At 35.7% G+C, this 23,214-nt stretch overlaps 1 protein-coding gene across 1 annotated transcript in view; it reads left to right on the top strand.

Moving 5' to 3' along the window:
• Nucleotides 1–23,214, top strand: part of LOC114025756 (elongator complex protein 1-like) — a 67,870-nt gene that overhangs the window by 29,339 nt on the left and 15,317 nt on the right. The window contains exons 14-28 of the mRNA XM_027839247.1: nt 1,994–2,176; nt 3,572–3,678; nt 4,262–4,365; nt 7,030–7,083; nt 7,183–7,288; nt 10,461–10,576; nt 10,964–11,037; nt 11,424–11,502; nt 11,856–11,935; nt 12,438–12,575; nt 14,923–15,008; nt 16,169–16,317; nt 18,810–18,933; nt 21,396–21,493; nt 21,736–21,937. Of these exons, the coding sequence (XP_027695048.1) occupies nt 1,994–2,176; nt 3,572–3,678; nt 4,262–4,365; nt 7,030–7,083; nt 7,183–7,288; nt 10,461–10,576; nt 10,964–11,037; nt 11,424–11,502; nt 11,856–11,935; nt 12,438–12,575; nt 14,923–15,008; nt 16,169–16,317; nt 18,810–18,933; nt 21,396–21,493; nt 21,736–21,937 (1,700 nt within the window). The remainder of the gene's footprint in view (nt 1–1,993; nt 2,177–3,571; nt 3,679–4,261; nt 4,366–7,029; nt 7,084–7,182; nt 7,289–10,460; nt 10,577–10,963; nt 11,038–11,423; nt 11,503–11,855; nt 11,936–12,437; nt 12,576–14,922; nt 15,009–16,168; nt 16,318–18,809; nt 18,934–21,395; nt 21,494–21,735; nt 21,938–23,214) is intronic.

Genomic DNA, 23,214 nt, shown 5'->3' with positions numbered 1-23,214 from the left:
AGATAATGTATATTAAAATGCTATACAAATGCAAAGTATTATATTTATAATTTGTATATATCTACTCAACAACACTTCTGCCAGTTGAACTAAAGGTTCATTTAACTGAAATACAGAAATTGTAATAGAAATATGAATATCTGACTAATCTTAACAGTATTTACTTCATTATATCACATAGAGCAGTTAACCTGGGATCTGAGAACTTGGGTTGTTTTAAAAAATATGTATTTTGATAATTGTATTTCAGTATAATTGCTTTCTTTTGTAATCCTATGTATTTTGTGTTGTTCATTTAAAAACATTATTGTGAGAAGGGGTCTGCAACACAAAAAAGTTAGCCCCTGTGTAGAGGAAATTAATTCAGTAGGCTTTTCCTCTTCAACATATAGATGACTTTTCTGGCAGACTTTTACTTTAAAATTGTGCTTGTTCTTATCCATACTAAATATGAAATTCAGAAATACTATTGAAATATAAAGTTTATTACTGATCTGTAATTGAAGCTCAGCCTATTAGGTTTTTAATTAATTAAAATAATTAATTTTTTGAAATTAATTAAAGCAATCACCTTGTTTTAATTGAAGGATAATGCATTATTTTGAGAGATAAGTGGTATACTGCAGAACTGCTACCCACCAGATTAAAATGTAATTGGGAGATGTTTAACAAAAAAATGAAAATACATTACAACATAGATAATATTCATTGAAGTTTTCTAAGTCAATATGCTGCTGGGATCCCTTTCTATTTGGGTTTTACCTCACCGGCATAGTGGATTGACGCCCAGTCTTTGATCCTGAAAGGATTGGGTTTAAATCCTGCTTCTGATACATGCTAGCTATATAATCATAGGGAAGTTACTTGACCTTTGAAGACCCCAGCTTGACTTGTAGATGGACTTTGCACATCCGGATTTCCTTACACAGATGAAATCACAAGTTTAAACCACAACAAAAGATACTAATTTGCAAATTACCTTTTCTTTTTGGTAGATTGATCATCATTAGTTTTTGGCCATGATTTATCTTTATTTTAGAATAACGGCAAAAATAAGAACTAGCATTTATATAGCACTTTAAGGTTTGCAAAGAGGTTTACAAATATCTCATTTTATCTTCAAAATGCCCTTGGGAAATAGGTACTATTATTCCCTTTTTTACAGTTGTGGAAACTGAGGCAAACTTGAGATAAGGGACTTGTCCAGAGCTATGTATCTGGTAACAGTCTGAGGTCAGATTTGAACTTAGGTCTTCTTGACTCCAGGTTCAGAAATCTCTCTACTGGACCTTTATATAATCAAAGAGCAATATAGTTGCCAAGAAACCTGAGTAGTTTATTCTATTACATATTATCATCATTTGTATAAATTGTGTATTCCATTGCACAGCTTGCCTTCAGATTTTTGTTGGCAAAAGTATGCGGTAAAATGTATTGTAGAAAAGATCTCGTTTACTTTTGTTTTCAGGTAGCCTTCTGCACAGCAGAAGGAAAGATTTTAAAACCAGTTATCATATTTCTCTATCATAACTTAGAGCAAGTGGAAACCAGAGCATAGCAGTCTAAGAAGTGACAACTTGTTTTAGGCTAGTGTTTTCTGGTGGCCTGAGAAATGATGCCTTTATACTTTACCATGAAATCAATAGCATGGAGTTCTGAGCAAGGAAATAGGGTGGCAAGATTTAAGAGTCTTTTATCTCCTAAGTAATGTATTTGCAATGTGAATTCATTGTTTATTTTTTTAAAGTGTTGTGAATTCCAAGAACATAATATATACTCAGGTACAAATGAAAATACATTCAAGTCATTTTAGCTGTTCAGAGCATAAAAGTTTTTAATAATAACAAAATATTAGTTTTAAAATTTAAAGATTACTTTAAATTTACAGGAGCAATTAAAATTGCAAAAGTAGTTTATAGATGACATACAAAAAAATTTCAGTTTGCCTTTAAAACTTTATTGATGTCTTGAGTTTCTTGAATATTTTAAATAGAATTCAGTTGGAGGATAAAGAAGATCAGGAAGTAAATCCCTTGAACTTGTGCCTTCTCACTTGGATCCAAGAGGGTGCTTTCTTGGCTGTCAGTCATGGTCAGACTGGCCCATGTTCTCTTGTGCACCATTTGACTGTGGCCTCTTCTGAAACAGAGGACAAAAGTGGACGTCTGAATATCAGGTATTAGGAACTTTTGGATGTTTTTGATTCATTAATAATAAAAATGAAATTATGATGTTTGAACAAATATTTATTGAATTGACTGTCACTTGGTAATACATTGGTAATACAAAATTCGATGATATATGCTTGAAAATCTTATAGGAGAAATAAGACAGGAACAAATATACAAAGCAGAGCCTGATAAATATAGGAAAGGAATAAAAAAGAAAGCCATGAGATTTCAGAAGAAGAGAGAACTCGGTTCCCTTTAACAAGATAAGAGGAGACAAGAAAACACTCATTTGAGGATGAGTAGGATTTAAACAGGCAAATGTTGGAAATAGGAATAAGGAAATAATTGGCATTCCCCTCCAGGTAGAGGGATGGATGAGCACAGGTTTTGAAGCAGAAAAGGAAAAAAGGAGTTCAAAGAATGGCAGATAGGCTAGTTTTACCACCCTATAATCTGTGTGACTTGGAATAGTGTAATCTTAGATGGGAAAGATGATTGGAGACAGATCATTGAAGACTTTGAATGCTAGACTGAGGAACTTAAAATTTTATTCTGTAGAGAGTAGGGTGCCAGTGAAAGTGTTTGGGCTGGGAATTAATTTGATCAGGACTCCGCAGTGATCAGTCTGGCAGTACTATATGTAAGATGGATTGGAGGGTAAGAAGTCTGAGATCAAAAGATTGGTAAGGTAGCAGTAGGTCAGATGAGTAGTAATGAAATGCTGTACAAGGAGTAAATGGACGGTGGATAAATTCAAGAGATCTTAGATTCTGTTGTCATGAATTTTTTACACTGAACAAGTTGGGCTTTTGCCTTGTGTCTAGCAAAGAGCTTTTCCTACAGAAAAAGCAAGTCTTTTTATATTTGTGTTCTGACAGAAGCTTTTGTGACCAAGAAAGTAGTGTACCTACTATAAAAGCATAGTCCTTATTTAGCGTGCAGTATTGCATCAGGTGGAATTAAATATTTTTAGGGAAAGCTGTCAAAAACATGCCATTTTTTTTTCAAATTTGAAATTATCTCATGTAGAGACACAGAAAGAAGACTAGTAATAACAGTAATAAAACGCATTAAATTTACATAGCACTTTATGTTTTACAAAGTGCTTCCCTCACATCTGTCGTGTAGGTAGTACAAGCATTAGTATTTAACTGGTGAGGAAATCAAGGTACCAAGAAGCTGTTACTTCCCCAAGGCCATAGGACTTGTACATGATGTTGGTTGGACTCCAATCTAGGTTTTCTCACCCTAAGCCTGGACTTTATTCCACTGTACCATGCTTGCCTCTGTATGGAAATAGAAGAAGTCATGCCATGTGGAAACCAGTTCTTATATTCCTTTCCTTGCTAAAACCAGGAAATCTGTCAGATAATTGTTTGTTCCTCTCTCATTTCTGTTAGCTCATCAGTGACTGTGGATGGAGTTGTGATCAGTCTGTGTCACAATCCCAAAACCAAGTCAGTGGCACTACAATTAGCTGATGGACAAATCCTCAGATACCTTTGGGGTAAGTATAAAAATTCTATATAATAAGTTTTATGGGTTTTCCTTATAAATTTAAATGGAAGAGTTTAGCTATCATACTTTTTAGGGTGTGCCAATAAAGAAACAAATGCTAGATTTTTTTTTTCTTTTTGTTGAGGCAATCAGGGTTAAGTGACTTGCCCAGGGTCACATAACTAGGAAGTGTCAAGTGTCTGAGGCTGGATTTGAATTCAGGTCCTCCTGACTCCAAGGCCGGAGCTCTATCTACTGTGCCACCCTAGCTGCTCTTAAATGCTAGATTATTTATAACCATGGGTTGGAACTTCTGTCTGTCTACTGTATCATTTTTCTATCTGTTAGTCTTTTAGAAAAGTGTAATATATTTCATTGAGCCTTTTTCAGGGTTTGAATTCTTGCCTTTTAAAATGTAATTTATATTGTTAAATGTATTATTCCTCCTTTTATGTGTTTTGGAGGGTATAAATGATTTGGTGTACTACTTTAATATTGTTCCACATCACCTGATTAAGTGCCTTAAAACTTGTGCTATTGTTTCTCTGAAAGTATCAAAATCCAAAAAGGAATGCTTTTGTATATATTTATAGAATCTCCAACTCCTGCTATTGAAATATGGAAGGATCGCAGTGGTTTTGCTGTCCAGTTTCCCTACCCGTGCACACAGACTACACTGGCTGTGATAGGTGGTGAAGTAAGTGATCCCGGGAGAGGACTTCTCCAAGAGGGAATTCTGTGCTAGAAACAAATCACCCTGTGCAGCTGACTTGTGTGTGCTTGGCATAGATAGAGGAAGAGTTTAATAAATGCTTCTTACTCCTTCTTTGAGTGCATCAAGGTGGAATCCAGACCTTATTGTGCAAGTGTACATCCTTGTTGCACAAAAAATTCAGTGGTGGATTTATTCTGTACTCACTTTTTGGGTTCTATAGGATTGAATGGAAAGATAATCGGTGCTCAGAAAGCACAGAATATTAGGAAAAGCTGTACATATAACATGTTATCGTACCCTGTAAATGTGGAATGTTCTGGTAACCATGACAAAAATTTAGATTCTTCCCATATAGAGTACTATTACTATATATTTGAATATGCTTCAATCAGTCATTGGTCTTAGCAATGTGGGTATTTCCTCTAATGGTGCAGATTGCCACCTATCCACACTTTCTCAGCCTATCTGAATCTTGCCCCATGTTTTTCTCATAAACTTCCCCCTAGATGGTCCACCCAACATCCTGGGAGCCTTCTTCCATGTTTTTTAAACAAAGGTTGGCCACTTTACTTTATGACTGGTCTGCATCCTCATCCAACCATTCATCTCTTTACATTGTTTCTTGTGTACAATTCAGTATTGTCAGTATTCTGCAGCCTATTTATGCCCACCATATATCTCTGCATTGCTCTTTGAATGATCCATAATTTTGATTCTTTAGAGATTGTGGTATTCCTAGTCATGTTGCATCATTGGAAGGCTTTTAGTATTAAAAAGTTGAGTTTTCGTTTCAAAGAGAAACTTGGGTAGTTGAAAGGGTAATTTAATTTTCCAAATGCAAACCAGCCTATCTCCTTCCTGTTTAATTCTGGGCCAGGCTTATTTAAATTTGCATTGCATGTACAGAATGTATGTCCTGATAGGCTCCAACTGTATATCATGATCTAGAGAATAAACATTCTTTATTAACTTTTCTTTTTTCTGGTGAGGGTTGTTAAGCCTAATTCCTTTGAGTTGTTAGTTTTAATAAGGGAACTTTATAATATTCTGGAACTTGATACAATCACCAAAATGCTGTCTGCAAACAGCAGCAACATCTTACAGTTGAACTCAGTGGTAGTTATTCTTCATGACAGTGAAGGTACCCTTAGTGAACTAATGCCTTCCCATTTTGTGCTTCTCTTAGTTTTGATAATCAGGATCATCACAGTACTTGTGTTGCAACTGTGAAGGAATCTCGTATGATATTAAAGTACGCAGGGGAGGGAGATTGTTGGAAGAGAACTTTCAAGGCTATTTTTTAAAATAATGAACAAACTGTAAACACAATTAAATCTTGTGTTTTCTGTACCTGTTAGTCAATTGTGTGACTATAAAGGTATGATCCATTCTAGAGAATCCTTTGCAAAAGCTGCCCTTTTCCATTCTAATGTTTTTATCACATGTATCTTTGATATGTATATAGATCATTTTCAAAGATTTTTTAAAGGCTTTATTTAGTAATTTATTTTCCCCCAGTTACATGTAAAAACAATTTTTAACATACATATTTAAAACTTTGAGTTCCAAATTCTCTTCCTTCCTCCTCCTCCCCTCCTCCCCTCCTCCAAATTGAGAAGGTAAGCAATTCGATATACATGTGTAGTCATGAAAAACACTTCCATAATAGTCATGTTGTGAAAGAAAACATATACAAAAAAAAAACCACCTCAAGAAAAATAAAGTAAAAAAAAGTATGCTTCAGTCTGTATTCAGACATCATCAATTCTTTGCCTGGGAATGGATAGCATTTTTCATCCTAAGTCCTTTCAAATATTTTTTTGAAGAAGTGAATGTAGTCATATGGGTCCTTAGATGTTGATATCCTTTCGATTGCCTATTTTCATTTCTATTGGCATCCATACTTTTCCCTTCAGGTGTTCATTACCTCCTTCTTTTTTCAGATAGATTGAGAGTCTGTCCTTTAATGTTTTCAGGATCCTGTCCTTTACAGTAATGGTTTCTTCTGTGCCCTAGTTCACTTGCTCTTTCCATTCTCATCATCTTGATTACCATTTTTATTTCTTCCTATAGTTATAATATCAATGATGATCAAAATAGTTTGTTATGGAAATGTTGATGGTTGTGTTTTTGCTAGTAAAATATAGTAAGGTAAATTATTCTAGGTTATAACTGTTATTGACCAAGAAAACAAAAAATTCAGCTTTTCTGTCCAGGAATACATTTTCCTAATTCTCCTGGCTCACTCCAAGTGGAAGGGCCTCTGAACCCAGATCAGTTTAACCTTTCTTAACATATCTTTAGTTAATCCTATTTTTTACTTTCTAGTGGTTTGTACCCTTTCAATTGTTATGACCAAACCTTTGGAGAAATTCTTTCTGACAGCAAACAAAGCAGCTTCTAATTTTTTCTCAAAATTGGGTTAGGAGGGAACATGTGAGGAAAGAAGTTGCATATTAGATTGGCTCAGCAAAATTCATCTTTTGGACTAAAAAAAACAAACGAGCATTAGGAAAAGCTTGATCTTTTTTTAAGACATTAAAATATCCAAATGAGCATTCTAGGAGAGATGGTATTGTCCCTGTACTGTCACTAGTGAAAAATTAGGGTGGACCTCACAATGTACATTTTCTTTTTTTTTTGCAGGAATGCATCCTGGGACTGACTGACAGGTGCCGCTTTTTCATTAATGACATTGAGGTATCTAGGTTAACTTTTAAAATCGATCCATTGAGCATAGCTTAGAGTATAGGCAAAATGCTGACTTTGTCTCCCATGCTTTATTCTCCGCTTTTGTAGGTTGCATCAAATATCATGTCATTTGCAATATATGATGAATTTTTGCTGCTGACAACCCACTCTCATACCTGCCAGTGTCTGTACTTGAGAGATACTTCTTTTAAAGGTGAGTTTTCAGATAAGAAGTATAATCAACTATGAAAGAAGTTCTCTGTCTCCTTCTAAAAACTTGATGATTTTGTGTTCTTGCTTATTTTTTCATTTTTATTTTTTAAATGTGGGAGAGTGTAAAGAATCTTGGGATGTAGCTTAGTCACTTCATTTATTTATAGACAGGATAATTAAGCCATTCTAAACCAGTTAGAATCTGTTCCATGTCCCATTTTTAAAAGTCTCCAGAAAATAAGATTCTGCAACTCTCTTTAATGATCCCGTTAGTAATCCATTCTAATATTCACTGGTTGTCTTGTCAGAAAATGTTGCCATATATCTGACCTCCTAAATCCATCATTCTACAGACTAGGTCTCTTTCCTCATATTTTATATACAGTAGCAGTAAGAAAGGATTGCTTAGCAAACATATTTTCCTCTTCCAGCGTTTCCTTTATTTTGTCCACCATCTGAAGGAACCAGTAATATTTTAGTTTGCTTAAAAAGACAAGGTCCTTTCTACTCTGTTTCTTCTGCATTTTAAAAGTTACTGCTTTTCACTTATCCTAATGTATTATACTTAATTTAATAATTCCTCCCACCACCACCCCTTCCATTTATCAGCAGCTCTGGGAGTCTGCTTTTTTAATATAATTACATTAGACCATTCTGCTTGAAAGTTGAAAAGCTGCCCATAAATTTTTTTTTCATTTTGTTTTTCTTTTTTTTGAAGGCAGTAGTTAAGGGGATTCTCGTCCATATTAGGGAAATAAAACTTATGGGCAAAAATAAATATTACCAGTTTTGCTTGAGGCGTGAAAGATCCTGGGTAACATTTTATTTAGAGTAAGTTTTTTGAGGAGGCTTAGGCAGTCTAGGTTCCCTAGCCACCTCTTTATATCTCTAGAATAAGGGTCATCCTGAACATGAGGCATTTTGTTATCTCCCTCTTTGTAAATAGGGTAGGATGGATGTTATTAAGTAGACAGGTATAATGTTGCCATAGCACTAAAAAACAGAAATCTATGTTTGCTAAGTTCTGTAGATGTAGGTCCCATTCTCAATTCCTCAGTCTGGGTCTCATGAACCAGAGGCCTGTAGTACCCTTCTATTCTACTTCCATGATGATTCCCCTCAGGAGTAATTATAATATAATTATGTCACATAATTATATATTAATATATTATTATATATAACATATACAAATATGTTATATAATTATAATTAGTAAGTATAGACAGTTTCAGTCCCAACACGCAACAGCATCTTTTCTGTTAGCAGCAGCTTTCACTTGTTACTTCAGGCTTGTGCACTTTAGTCATCAAAGGTTATAAGGCTCCAGGCAGCTCATAACTTACCTAAACCTATGTCACACATCACAGGCTGCCACAGCTGCTTTCTCAGGACGAGGAAGGACAAGCGGTTTTTTTGTTTTTGTTTCTTTGCATTATTGCCCATCTTCCTAATCTTGTGTTCAGATGCCAGGCGTTATGTTAGGGTCTGGGGATACAAAGAGACAAAAGGTAGTCTCTGCCCTCAAAGAACTCACAATTAACAATTGGAGGAGATAGTATGCAAATATATACAAAGTAAGAGATATACAGGATAAACAGGAAATAAATAACAGGGAAGGCACTCGAATTAAGAGGGGTTGGGGAAGGCTTATTGTGGAAGGTGGGATTTTCATTGGAACTTAAAGGAAACCAGGGAAGTCAGTGGGCAGAGCAGATGAGGGAGAGCATTCCAGGCATGGGGGATTGCCAGAGAAAATGCCTAGAGTCAGGAACGGAGTGTCTTGTTTGTGGAAGTGAAGCCAGTGTCACTGGATGGAAGAGTACATGTCAGAGTGTAAAGTGTAAGAAGACTGGAAAATTAGAAAGGGGTTGAATTACAAAATACTTTGAATGCCAGAGTATTTTATATTGATCTTAGAGGCAAAGGGGAGCCCCTAGAGTTTATCAAGTGAGTGTGATGTGATTGAAAAATCACTTTAAGGGAATGAATTAGAGTGGGGAGAGACTCAAAATAGGCAGACCCACCAGTAGGCTATTTCAGTAGTCCACGAGTGAGGTGATCAGAGCCTCTACTAACATGTGGGCAATGTCAGAGAAGAGAAGGATATTTTCTAGAGATATTACAAAGGTAAAATTGACAGGCTTTAGCAAAACAGATTGGATATAGAGGGTGAGAGATAGTGAACAGTCCAGGATGACTCCTAGGTAGTGCGCCTGGGGGACTGTGAGGGGGTACTACCCTCTACAGTAATAGAGAAGGTCAGAGCAGGGGAAGGTTTAGGGGAAAAGATGAGTTCAGTTTTGGACACATTGGATTTAAGATGTCTACTGACATCTATCTGGACATCAAAATGTCTGAAAGGCAGTTGGGGATGCAAGATTGGAGGTTAGCAGAGAATTTTGGGCAGGAAAGGTAGATTTGAGAATCATCAGCATAGACTTGGTAATTCAGTCCATGGGAGCTGATGTTGTTCTACAGAATGGTTAAAGCAGTTTACAATTCCATCAGCAGTATATTTGTGTGCTTGTTTTCCTGCAGCATCTCCAACAACCGCCATTTTTTCATTTTGTTTTCTTTGCCAATCTCATGAATGTGAGGGAGAACCTCAAGAGTTTTTTAAATGTACATTTCCCTTACTAGTTATCTGAAGCATTTTTTCATATGATTGTTGATAACTTTTCTTTTTTTAAGAACTGCCTTTTCATATCCTTCAACCATTTATCTCTTAAGGGAAATGGCTCTTGTTCTTATATATTTGAATCTGTTCCCAATTAGTCTTTGATACCGGCCCTTTATCAGAGAAAAGACTTTTTTCCCCATTAAGTTTCACTTTTTTGTTTTTTTCTATATACATTGTTGTAGTCACTGTATATGTTGTTTTTCTGGTTTTATGTACTTCACCCTACATCAGTTCATATAAACTTGTCCTCTGCATCTCTGAGTTCTTCATATTCATTGTTTCTTGTAGCACTCTATTGTAGTCATGGAGTTGATTGCATGTTGGTATGTCTTATAAATAGGCTAAGTTTTCTTAGTCCTCTGTTTGAGCCTGAGTACAATTCTTTGAAGTTCCTATAATATATCTGCATCCTTTTTCAGTCCAGACCTTCACTGCATATAGTTGGGTGATTATGGTAATTTTTCACCTTGTTTTACTATTGTGATATTTTCAGCTTTCCAAGCAGGTCTGACCAACAGCACTGCTTCTAATGAGGAAACTCTCCGGAAAGTAGAAAGAGGCTCCCGCATTGTCACTGTTGTGCCACAGGATACAAAGCTTGTATTACAGGTCAGCTTTTTTTTTTAAAGGTAATTTTTACTATATAATTGATACTGCAATTGAAAATATGTCCAGAGGAAGCCGTTGCCCTTGAGATTTCTTCTGTGAAAAGTCATCCAAAGCTTTTATTAAAAGCTTTGTAGACAAAATGTAGACAAAATCCTGCCCACAAGGAACTTTGTTGGAGGGTTCACCTCTATTGATAGCAAAGCAAGAGTCAGATAGAGATTCATCATCATCAAAAGATAGTTTAATGTTGAGCCTCTACACTAAGTCTGTGCCAGAAAGTGTGCCAGTTACCTTGCTCCCATTTCCCTTTGGACTGGGAGGCTATTATCTGTCTGCTTTTTTTTTTTTAATGAAATTTATTATATTATTTACATTGTTATGTTAAAGATGCCAAGGGGAAACTTAGAAGTTGTTTATCATCGAGCCCTGGTTTTAGCTCAGATTCGGAAGTGGTTAGACAGGTGAGTACCATATACAGTTTCACTATTTACAGTATTGTCAGTGTGATGATTGTGGGGGTTTTTATTGGCATTAGGAAAATTTTAGAGCCTGAAAGAAAAATTGCCTTTGAACAGCCTTGTGAGTTCTTTCTGCCTATGATTCCTGTCCCGACAGTAATCTTTTAAGAAGTTCAATGAACTCTGGCATTTGATTTTTTTTTTTTTGTGCTCTTGAAAGTAGAAATCCATTACTACATTCTTGTGATAGAAATTTATTTTTTTTTGTGTATGAGAGATAATGTACTTGTAAATTTTTTTTTATAATAGTGAAAACATTCTGGTTCCACTGAAATGAATTTTTCTGAAATATGTATTTTCCATCTTTTTTTTTTATTATCTTACCACAGGCTTATGTTTAAAGAAGCATTTGAATGTATGAGAAAACTGAGAATTAATCTAAATCTAATTCATGATCATAACCCTCAGGTAAATGTCTAAATCTCTAATATTTTCGTATATACATTCCTCAGATTCATAAGGGAATAGCAGCTCACTTCTGTCCTATACTTAAATCTTCCATCTGGAAAGAAACAATTAAGGCTGAAATGAGAGAAGAAAAATAATGAGGAAAATTTTCAAAGAACTAACACTGACCTTGAATACTTTAATTTTAGAATTAGTATGAGAGAGTGTACATAAAATTGTTTTAAAATTATACATTTACGTATTGTGGAGTCATTTCAAGGCAGAAGTTTATTAACTCTAAACATTTCCTTTTGTTTACCATCTTTTTGTGTTTGTTATTTGACAAACTGAAATCATTTTTGCTTTTTTATCAGGCATTTCTTGAAAATGTGGAAGCCTTTGTAAAGCAGATTGATTCTGTAAATTATATCAACCTGTTTTTCACAGAATTGAAGTAAGTGTTGGGAGATTTTTACCCTCCTCCTTACATGCTTTTTATTACTTAGAGCTTGTTCAAAAATGGAATGGGCTATAAAGTAATTTATTTCCCTGTCACTTGAAGTATTCAAACATAGGCTAATAGAGATGTTTTAGAGGGAATGTTTATTAGGTGGAAGCTCATACACAATGATTTTTCTGGTTCTTAGAAGACCTCTAAGAGGCTGTAATCTCTTTGAACAATGATTCTTAATTTTGATGTCATTAGGAATTGAAATAAATTTGAATGACTTCTTTTGGGGACGTGAATAAACTGCTAGGATTTACTTCTGGCATTTTTGATAAAGACAAATATGAGATTTTTTACTGTTTAGAACTGTATTGTTGGTCCCTACAACTTTTTTCATTGTTTTACTTAGGCACATTTGGGTGTAAATTAATAACTGGATTCATGTGATGGGGTTCAACTAGTGATATTTCATAGACACACACACACTCACATGCTTTTTTTTTGTTAGGGAAGAAGACATTACAAAGACTATGTACCCTCCTCCAGTTGCCAACAATATCCAGATGACTAGAGGTCCTGATGGTAAAAAAGTAGACCTTATCTGTGATGCCATGAGAGCAGCCATGCAGAACATAAATCCTCACAAGTATGTATGCTATATATTAAGAGAAATTATGGAATAGCAGGAGTATGGAATTATGCTTGTATAGCTTTGATGTTCCTCAGAATTGGAAGTAACTGTTGTGTTTTGTGTGTATAGACGCTTCTTGCTTTATGTAAATTTGCATTACACAAATTCAGCTTCCTGGCAGGCAAGTTGCAGGACCCTGCCCCAGTTGCAACCCCACTCCAGGGGTCCTTCACTGCAAGCATTAAAGCTGCTCTGGCTATGGGAGTAGGAGAGAGCACCAGGCACTGAAGCCGGGCTGCAGAGCCACATAGGGAATGGGGGCCACATGGAGCCCCCAGAGGGAAGGGAAAGGAGAGGTCTACAGAAAGTGAGCACTGTTTGTATATCCTAGAATCTAGTTCAAAATTTGCATTTTTTTTTAATTTTACCCTAAGAGGAAGTATAGTAATTATAGAAAGGACCCTTGACTTGTAATCAAAAGACTGGATTTAAGTTCTTAATATCTAACACTAACTCAACCTTTCAGGACCTGAGTATTCTAATTTGGAGAATGGGGAGAATAGTACTTACACTACCTATCTCAAAAAAATTGTTGCATTGCTTTTGTAAACTTTGTATCAGTATGAGATGTTTTTATTCCACCATGGGGAATATTGTTATGACTTTGTCTTAAAGACAAGATAGTGAACTCAAAATATAAATTTAAGTAATGGGATATTGGCATATTTATCAACTTCAGATTTTGCTCTTGAATTCTCAAAATAAAGACAGTAAAACAAGATCATTTATTTTTAGAGGGGAGAATTTTTTGATCTGAACAAATCCTTTACAATTAGCAAATGCTTATTGAACAATTCTTGCATGTTACGTTTCATGAAAATACAGCAAAGTATAAATCATCATCCCTGCCTTCAAGATATTTGCAAATCAGGGATAGCTAGGTGGCGCAGTGGATAGAGCACCGGCCCTGAAGTCAGGAGGACCTGAGTTCAAATCTGCCCTCAGACCAAACACTTGACACGTACTAGCTGTGTGACCTTGGGCAAGTCACTTAACCCTGATTGCCTCACTAAAAACAAAAAACAAAACAAAACAAAAAAAAAGATATTTGCAAATCTAATTGTGAGGCAAGATATATACATAAGAACAGTTGAATGATGATACAAGGCAATGGTACAAGACACATTACCAGGCAGCATATGATTAATTGCCAAATGAGTGGCATAGATTGTAAATCCTCTAAGATCACTGTGTAATTAAGTGACCCAGAAAGGTTTCACAAGAGGGATAGAACTTGACCTGGGCCTCGAAAGAGATAAAGGACACGGATAAAAGAAGAGAAAACAGTAAGACATTTTTGAAGAGGGGAAGTATGAGCAAAGGGATGGATAGTCAGAAAAGTACTAGACTTCTTGAATAAACCAGCAGAAGTACACAAGGGATATAGGAAAATGGTGGAGCATAGGCCAGATAGGTAGGCTGAGGCGAGTTTAAGGAAGACTACCTGGTTAGGGAATTTGGACTTCATCCTGTAGTGGTGCGGCAAAGTAGAAAGTATTTAAACAGGTGAGAGGCTTACACAAAATAGTGTTTCAGGGTGTTCATTATGGTGATAATTGTTCAAGATGAACTAAAGGACAAACAGCATGGAGGCAGGAAGAATTATGTTGTTAGAGTAATATGAAACTTTTTACAGCATTCTATTTGTTGTTTCTTTCTAATCAGAGTAAAAAAAAAAAGTAATATCAGGCATTTATTTCTAAAAACAACTTCCAGAGTATGTAATGAAGTACATACCCAGAGCCACTCCATTCTATTGTTTTTAAAATTTGACAGTGTTAGACAATGTTATTTGAAGTTTATAATGATAACTGACTCACTGAAAGATTCTGAAGTTGTTTCTGAATCATCAAAAAAAAAATTAAATTGTTTTTATGGTTTTAGTGTCAATCATATTTTGGTATAGTCTAGTTCTTTGAAAATTAGTGATCTTGTATATGACATATAAATTTCAGTTAATTAAAAGACCCTCGTTACTCAATTGAATAATAAGTTAAGCTTTACAGGATGTATCTAAGACACCCTAATCTTTGGACTCACAAAAGGCCACATCCGAGGACCTAGAAGGCTACATGTGGCCTCAAGGCTGCAGGTTCCCCACCCCTGCAATCAATATCTATTATAGATAAACATTATTTTACCACAGGCAAACTTTTAATACTAGTATTGCATTTCATACCTAAAAAAAGGAGGAGCACAAGTATAATCTTTCTGAGTAAAAAGTCAAATGAAGTCTCTAGTAATGCTAGTTAACAGCATAAGGAAATGTTTTTCATTATTTTTTTCCTCCTTTTCATCTTAGGTACTGCCTATGTATACTGACTTCTCACATAAAAAAGACTAAACCAGAACTAGAAATTGTCCTGCAGAAGGTCCATGAGCTTCAAGGTACAATAACAATGTGTTAATATTGTTGCAGTCTGAGAGGTTGAGACCCCTCAAAGAGCAGAGTACAGGATGGGGTCATCTGGAATGAATTCACAGACTCAAGCATTCTTTGAGTCAAGTTGGCAAAGATTTATTATTACACTATGTAGCAGGCAAGGATTCTTAAGGAACCTGTGAGAGACTGAGGATGGAGCTAGGGGTTTATATGGAAAAGGGCATGGGAAAGGAATGCCAGGGATACTAATTAGGTAATCTAAAGGTCCTATGAATGGGAAAGTGTAGGGAGTATGCCAGACAGGGAGGGACATGTCAAAGGATCTTGGGAATCTGGTGGGAGGAAGAGACCCTGGTCCAACCAGGGACAGAAATCCTTGGGCCAGGCACCTCTCTCTCTGTCCTGATTAGAGAATGCTTTGCAACAAGGGAAAGTTTTCTCATAAGACAGGAACTTACTAAGGAATTGGGAGGCTTCCAGAGATGTGGTTTTAGGCTGGGAGCAGCCCAGCACTCCCTCACCCAGCTTTATATAACTGCATCAGGGAGAGATAAGTGTCTTGCTGGGGCCCACTCATGAGTAATTGCTAGGCACAGTGTCCTTGGGCTTGGGGAAAACTGCCAGGGATAGTGTTTCTGAGGCTGGCAAGAAATTGGCCAAGCACAGGCACCCAAGCACCCCATCAAATGTCATCATTTTAATTTTCTTAATTTGCTATAAATTTTTCTGTGGAGCTATGCTATTTGCACAAGAAAAAACTAAAATTATTTTTTAAATAACAGAGTAAAGCATCATAGTGTAATGCATGCATATGAGAAGGAATTAGGTAGGAAAGGGGGAGGGCAGAGATAGTGTTGCATGTTGTATGTAAAACTTCAGAAAAATTTATGTTCAGATATGTCAACTCTGTCAAAATATTATACTACTTTACTGCTCAAAATACAGGCTACGCTTTTCTACAAATCTACCTTGTATAGAATCCTGGTGTGATTGATATTTTTGTTGCTTTTCTGGGTGTACTTGTATACATTTTTTTCTTTAGTGAGATTTCCTTTTACGACAGTGGTTAGTGTAATAGCATATTAGCATAAAACTTAATAGTAGACCCAACATAGTTATTGTTGTCTTTTGCTGTGTTGATGTGTGTATTTTTAAATAATTATAGGAAATACTTCATCTTTTCCTGATGCTGTGAGTGCGGAGGAAGCCTTAAAATACTTACTGCTTTTGGTGGATGTCAATGAATTGTATGACCATTCTTTAGGGACATATGACTTTGACTTGGTGCTCATGGTAGCTGAGAAGTCACAGAAGGTTTGAATAATATCAATAATTTTTTGTTTTTATGTCTTTTTATCCCTGTTACCTTGATAGTGGCAGTTGAAGTTTTATTCCAAAAAACTGATAGAAATGACAAAATTTAAGAACTTTTTCAAAATAGTAGGTAAAATATCGCTAATGCTAAGTAAGCACATGCATGCCGTGTGCCATTCTGGAAAAATGGAAAGGACTACTTCTTATTGTTGCCAAAATTTACTTGGATTAAATTATGGTTTCTTGTAAAGTCAATCCTGAGGGTTTTCTTTTTCTTTTGCTTTTGTATATGAGTCTAAGACCCTAAAGAGTAAAATTTACCCATGTCTTTCTAACTTCTTCAAAGCACATAATAGATATTTTCTCCTTTTTCCCAAGTCAGGTACGAATGGCCCAATTATGTTAAGTGAGTCTGCTCTGCCAGAGAGGACCTAAATGAATTGCACAATAGCTCTGCATGGTATAGTGGCATCACAGAACCTAAGAGTTGGAAGGGAGGCTTCAGGGATCATCACTTTGAACCCGTGACTTCCAACAACTGATTAAAGGCTTCCAACGAGGGATGCCCCCTTCTCCCCATTCCCCAGCCCACCCTGTGGCAGGCAGCCCATTGGATGACTCTGCTAGGCCGTGGCTAAAGCTTAAATCTTCCTCTCTGCAACACGTAGTCATTGTGGCCGGCACAGCAAGAGTTAAGTAACTGCTGTGTGCCCTGTGGATACAGAGATGAAAAGGAATTGTTCCTGCCCTCCCCTAGTTTACATTCTGCTGAGCAGGGCTGACCCCTCCTCTGTATCACAGTCTTTAAATATTTGAAAACATCTGTCATATCATCTCTGTCTTCTTTTCTCCGGGCTAATTGTCCTCTGCTCCTTCAAGCAGTCTTCATATGGAATAGTCTCCAGTTCTCTCAACATCCTGGTTGCCCTCTTCTGGACGTGCTCTGCCTTTTCTGTGTCTTTCCTAAAACGCATTGCCCAGAACTAAACATGTGTGGCTTGATTAAAATAGTATAAAGTGGAATTATTCATAACCCACCTCATACTGGACATTGCTTCTTTTAATGCAGCCTAGGATAGCAATAACTTTTTTAGCTAAGCAGCAAAGTAGATAGAGCTCAGGACTTGGAGTCAGTAAGATCTGAGTTCAGATCCTGCCCCAGATACTTGTTCACTGCGTGAACCTAGGCAAGTTACTTAACCTCTTTCGGCCTCAGTTTCCTCATCTATAAAATGGGGGTAATAATAGCACCTACCTCACAGGGTCATTGTGAGGATTAAAATGAGTTAATATATGTAAAATGCTTTGAAAACCTTAAAGTACCACATAAATATTTACCATTAATCATTATCATCATTATTAACTACTATGTCACACTGTTACCTCATGTTTTTCATACAAACTGTTGTTTAGCTTCACCTCTGTCCCCATACTGCTTTTGTGAAGCAGAAAGTTTTCAACCCAAATATAGAATTTTAAATCTTTCCAAGTTGAATTTCTTCTTACTCACTGCAACTCTTTATTCTATCATGTAGACTTTTTTTGGGTCCAGTTTTTGTCATCTAATTAGCTATCTTTCCAAGCTTCATGTCTTTTTAAAATTTGACAGGTATTCCATCTGTGTCTCCATTTAAATCATGAATAAAAATGTTGGACAGGATTGGACCGAGCATAAGTTCTTTGGGCATTCCACTAGTCACCTCTCTCCAGGTTGTCAGTGACCCATTAGTAACACCTCTTTGGATCTTGTCATCCAACAAGTGAGATTACCCTGAGGAGAGGGACCATAGAGGCTCATCAGATTTAGAGCTAAAACAGAGACTTTAGAAGTTATTTAGTCCAGCCCCCTCATTTTTCATGTGAGGGAACTGGGGATAAGATTTAATTAATTTAGGTAAGATCATACAAATAATAAGAACCAGAGCCAAAATTTTAGCCCAGATCCTAAATGATATATTGGAAAAGGTGTTGGACTTGGCGTTAGAGAGACCTAAGAATATACATAAGGCACTTTACAAATCTTTAAGGGCTCTATTAATGTTAGCTATTTTATTTTATTATGCTCTAAAATCAGTGCTCTTTCTACTAAACCATGCTGATTCCCTTTGTCTTTTGTTTTGTGTAAATCTTCCACGACTCCCTGTGGTTTTAGAGACTGGCATTCAGTAAATACTTGAGTAATAAGTCCTAAGACTTGTTTAATGTGCACGTTGCTATACATTCAGTTTATTTCATACATAACATTTGAAAACAAAGGAATGTAGTAAGAGAAGTCTATTGCAATAATCTTTTAGGTAGGAACTTTGACATTATTAGCTTATAAAATGAAGCATGAGAATGAGGTAGATGAGGTGAAATTTTAGTTAAATATCAAAATGTATTCTGCTTGAAAAGTAAAAATATTTTAGATTTTTTAAAAATTTAGCCTAAATTGACTTATGTTATTTGATATTCAAGAGAAATGAATGTAGCATTGTTGTTTGGTTCTTTAGGATCCCAAAGAATATCTTCCATTTCTAAATACACTTAGAAAGATGGAAACCAATTATCAACGGTACACAATAGATAAGCACTTGAAACGGTATGAAAAAGCCATTGGTCACCTCAGCAAATGTGGTAAGTCTATGACAATATTTGTTATGTTTCTTTACTATTTAGTTTTTAAAAGGATAACATTGATAAGAAAGTCATGCAATGCAGATCATAATTTCTCCTATCTAAAACCTATATTGTTTACTGTAACTGCACATCTTACTTTAATCAGCTAAATATATTACTAAAATGTTGCATGTAATTCAGATTTTTAAAAGTGGAATCATTTAAAATTAATTAAGGGACATTGGATACTTAAATTTTTTTTACTATAAACTTATCATTAATACAAATAATGAAATAAACATACAAAGTAAGAAATAAAGTCATACACAAAAACTACCAAGCTTATTATACTGTACATTCTTTTAAATAATTTGACAGATTAACAAAAGACAATAAACAAAAATTAAATGTATTTTCAGTGTTCTTCCTAATCTTTCTTAAACACTGTAGCTCTATTGTCCTTTAAAAATATAATTGCCGTTTGACATCAAAAAATGTTATCAGTTTATAGCTAAGCTCTGGTTACTAAAAGAATGGTGTCAGTGTCCAGGGAAATGTTGTAAAGGTAGAATCAATAGGACTTAGCAATGTATTGGATTTTCATTAAAAATTAATTTTTATATGAATTTAATAACCATAAACAAACTATCAAATACACATACAATGCAAGGCATTAAAAACATTTAATTAGCAGTACAGAAGCAAACAAGGTAACAGAAAACAAGGAAGATGTGTTCATTCTCTGTTCCATCCAATCCTGTCTAAGGTTTTACTATCTTTGGCTTTCTTCCTTTGTATATGTTTGTATCTGTGTGTGTATGTATGCCTACTTGTGTGTACAAACATATATATATATATACACACACACATTATATATATGTGCACGTATGTAATCAGTGTATATTCACTTCTAGTTCCACTCAGTTTGCTTTGCAATCTTTTATATGGGTCTTTCTGGTTTGTGTTCATATTCCCTCTCTCCCTCCCCCTTTTTTTTTAAACAACATTCATGATATGAACCCGAATTGATTCAGCCATTTTCTAATTGTTATACATATTAAACTGTTTCCAGTTTTTTCATTATTATAAATGATGTAGCTAATGAATATTTTTGTACAGTGATAAATACTTTTTTTTTAACAGAGAGGTGAATTTTATGACATTTTTAGAAGGTCCTAGTACAGAAATTAAAGGGTCAAAAGATAGATTAAGATTCTTGTATTTTGCCAGGTTGCTTTTTAAAATATTTGTATGAGTTTTAATAATTTTTCTTTTTTTTCTTCTAGTGTTTTGATTTGCATTTATCTGATTATTAGGAAACTTGAGCTTTGTTTCCCATAGTTATTAATGGATCTGTATTTCCTCCTTCATAAATTGTCCATTCATGTCCTTTGACTCCATTGACAATTTATTATCAGTCTTAAAGAGTTATTTTAACTAAAGTTCAGATTCTTTAAATCAGATTTTCTTTTTTTTTATTAATTTATTTTTAGTTTTCAACAATCATTTCCATATGCTTTTGAATTTTAAATTTTTCTCCCCCTCACTCTCTGCCTCCCTCCCCAAGATGGCGTGCAATCTGATACAGGCTCTACATATACATTCCTATTAAACATATAAAAGTAAAAACCTCAGCTATGATCATAATTTTTTTTTTTTGGCAAGGCAATTGGGGTTAAGTGACTTGCCCAGGGTCAGACAGCTAGTAAGTATTATGTATCTGAGGCTGGATTTGAACTCGGGTCCTCCCGACTCCAGGCCCAGTGCTCTATCCACTGCGCCACCTAGCTGCTCAATAAATCAGATTTTCTTAACACAGGACACTGCATCATTCTCTTCAACTTGATTATGAATGACTTCATGAAATATATGTGATTACGAACTTCAAATTTATTTATTCTTAAAGAGACTGAATTTCATTTAAAATGATACCTAATTTGAGCCCAGTTCATGAAAAAGCCAATTTTGTTTTTTATTAATTCATTCAGCAAACATTAATCACAGGTATGATTAATGAGCACTTACTAAAGTACAAGTTTTAATAGCTTAGCTGCACTAAGACTTTTAGGACACCTCGTACAAATACGTGTACATGTGATATGTAATATATAAGTACATGATAATTGAAGTTTGTGTTATTCACATACACATATATGTGAAATTGAATCTACATTGAGCACGCTATCTTGAAATCTCATGGGAGGTGAGCTATTTATGAAGTAAACTGTTTTACTCCCGTAAAATGAGTAAGTTACAAAGTGGCACATTTCAATTCTACAGAAGGAAGAATGACCTAGTAAGTAGCTTTTCAACAGGCTGTCCTCGAAGGTAGTGAGGTTTATAAACAGATGACAAAGATCCATTTATCTCCCAGGGTTATTCTGAATGGGATTATTCACTAATTGGGCAATTGAACTAGATGATTTCTTAGGTCCCTTCTAACTGTAAGTTCTGTATGTTAATTAATTCTGTTTCCATAGGACCTGAGTATTTTCCAGAATGTTTAAACTTGATAAAGGACAAAAACTTATATAATGAAGCTCTGAAATTGTACCCATCAAATTCTCAGCAATACAAGGTATGTGATTTGTTATCCCAAGGCTTTGTTGAGTTTACAGTAGCATTATTTGGACTAGTATTATGCCCAGCAACACTATTCTTGACTTTGAGGTTTATCTTCAAGAAATGTAGACATATTATCATCCTAAATAAGTGATTGGTAAAAAAAAAAAAAATTGTATGACCAAAGCAGCCTCTGTTAGGTTTATTTTATTGATGCTATATTTTTTGTACTTTTATTTGCCCTTAAATTCACTTTAGGATATCAGTAGCATATATGGGGAACATCTGAAGCAAAAGAATCTTTTTGAACAAGCAGGACTGGTATTTGCGCGCTCTGGTGCCTGTGGGAAAGCCCTGGATGCTTTTGTGAGCAGTGGCAGCTGGCAGCAAGCCTTCTGTATGGCAGCTCAGCTGAACTATACCAAAGACCAGTTGGCTGGCCTGGGCAGAGCGCTCTCTGGTAAGACTCAATACTTATTTCACCAGTTCTGCGCAATCCTTTTCTTTTTGTTACTTCTTTGACCCATTTGTACATTCTTAATTTAGTATGCCACGCTTTAAGGTGATTTGCACAGCTGTAAATTAAGATTGGGAATGGTAGAATACCTAAATCCGACATGATTTAGGATAAAGCTAGTTTATAATTTTGGAGGTAAGAAGGTTGTGAATTATGGAGTAAATGGGGAAATGAAAGACTCAGAATAAACAGGTTAAGAACCAGCCTGTTAGTAATACATAAATGGAGCCAGAGAGCTTCAGAGAAACCTGATTTACTATAACATAGCAGAGAGATCTTTTTAACTGACTGTTTTGTCCACAGCGCTCTGGTTGGGAAGCACCGTTACAGTAGTACCATAAACAGATACTTGAGTGGTGAAGAAATAGCTTTCCTCTTGTATCCTCTAGTTCCCTAGCTGCCAAATTCGTTCCGGTCTTTCAGCCTCATCTCTGTCCATTCAGCCCTACTTTAGTCTTTCTGCCTATCCACTCATCCACTTTTCATCGTTCATCGCTTTTGTATCCTTTCACCTGTATGTATGTGTATGTGAGTTTATTTGTGTATTTCACTGGGTTTGTGGATAGTTTAACACCTGCCAAATGCAATAACCCAGCATCCTGACCTACAAATCATTATACATCTGGCCACAAAAATGAACGTCTCTCATAGCCCTATTGATAATTTTTTTTAAAATGCACATTGTGAATATAACTAAAATATGAAAGAATTTTTGGCAGTATAGAATTGCAAGCCAAACAAAAGCCAACAGAAGTAGAGTTCTAGGGCCAAATGGCTTGGAGTGTTCTTCAGTTTTTGCCACATCTTATTCTTCTCATCTTGGTCTTGTCTAGAGGAAGCATCAGTTCTCCTTAGACTATGTGTAGGAGAGAGATGACTTGCAGGCACCATGGAGGCATGTAGCTCTAAGAGGAGACAGTGTTACGATGCAGCTTGAATGTTTCTGGTAGTAGCCAAGAATTTTTTTCCCAAAGGGACAGAGACTTTGTTGTGCTAAGGCTTCTCTGTAGAAGAAGTTCAAGACACTGACTTGTGTGTCTTTAGTGTGTACAATATTGTGATATGTCTTTCTTCTCTCACCTGCTGAAAATCCTTCCATGGGCTCCCAAGGCGCTTCTTTTCCAGTGGTCCTACGCCAGGGGTGGGGATCTTGCGGCCTTGTGTGGCCACATGTGGCCTTCTAGGTGTGCAGCCTTTTGACTGAGTTCAAGTTTTACAAA

The sequence above is a fragment of the Vombatus ursinus genome, unplaced genomic scaffold (genome assembly GCF_900497805.2).
Source record: "Vombatus ursinus unplaced genomic scaffold, bare-nosed wombat genome assembly UNPS02014832.1, whole genome shotgun sequence".
NCBI lineage: Eukaryota > Metazoa > Chordata > Mammalia > Diprotodontia > Vombatidae > Vombatus > Vombatus ursinus.
The sequence above is the reverse complement of the archived record's forward strand: the minus strand, read 5'-3'. Positions and strand labels throughout refer to the sequence as shown.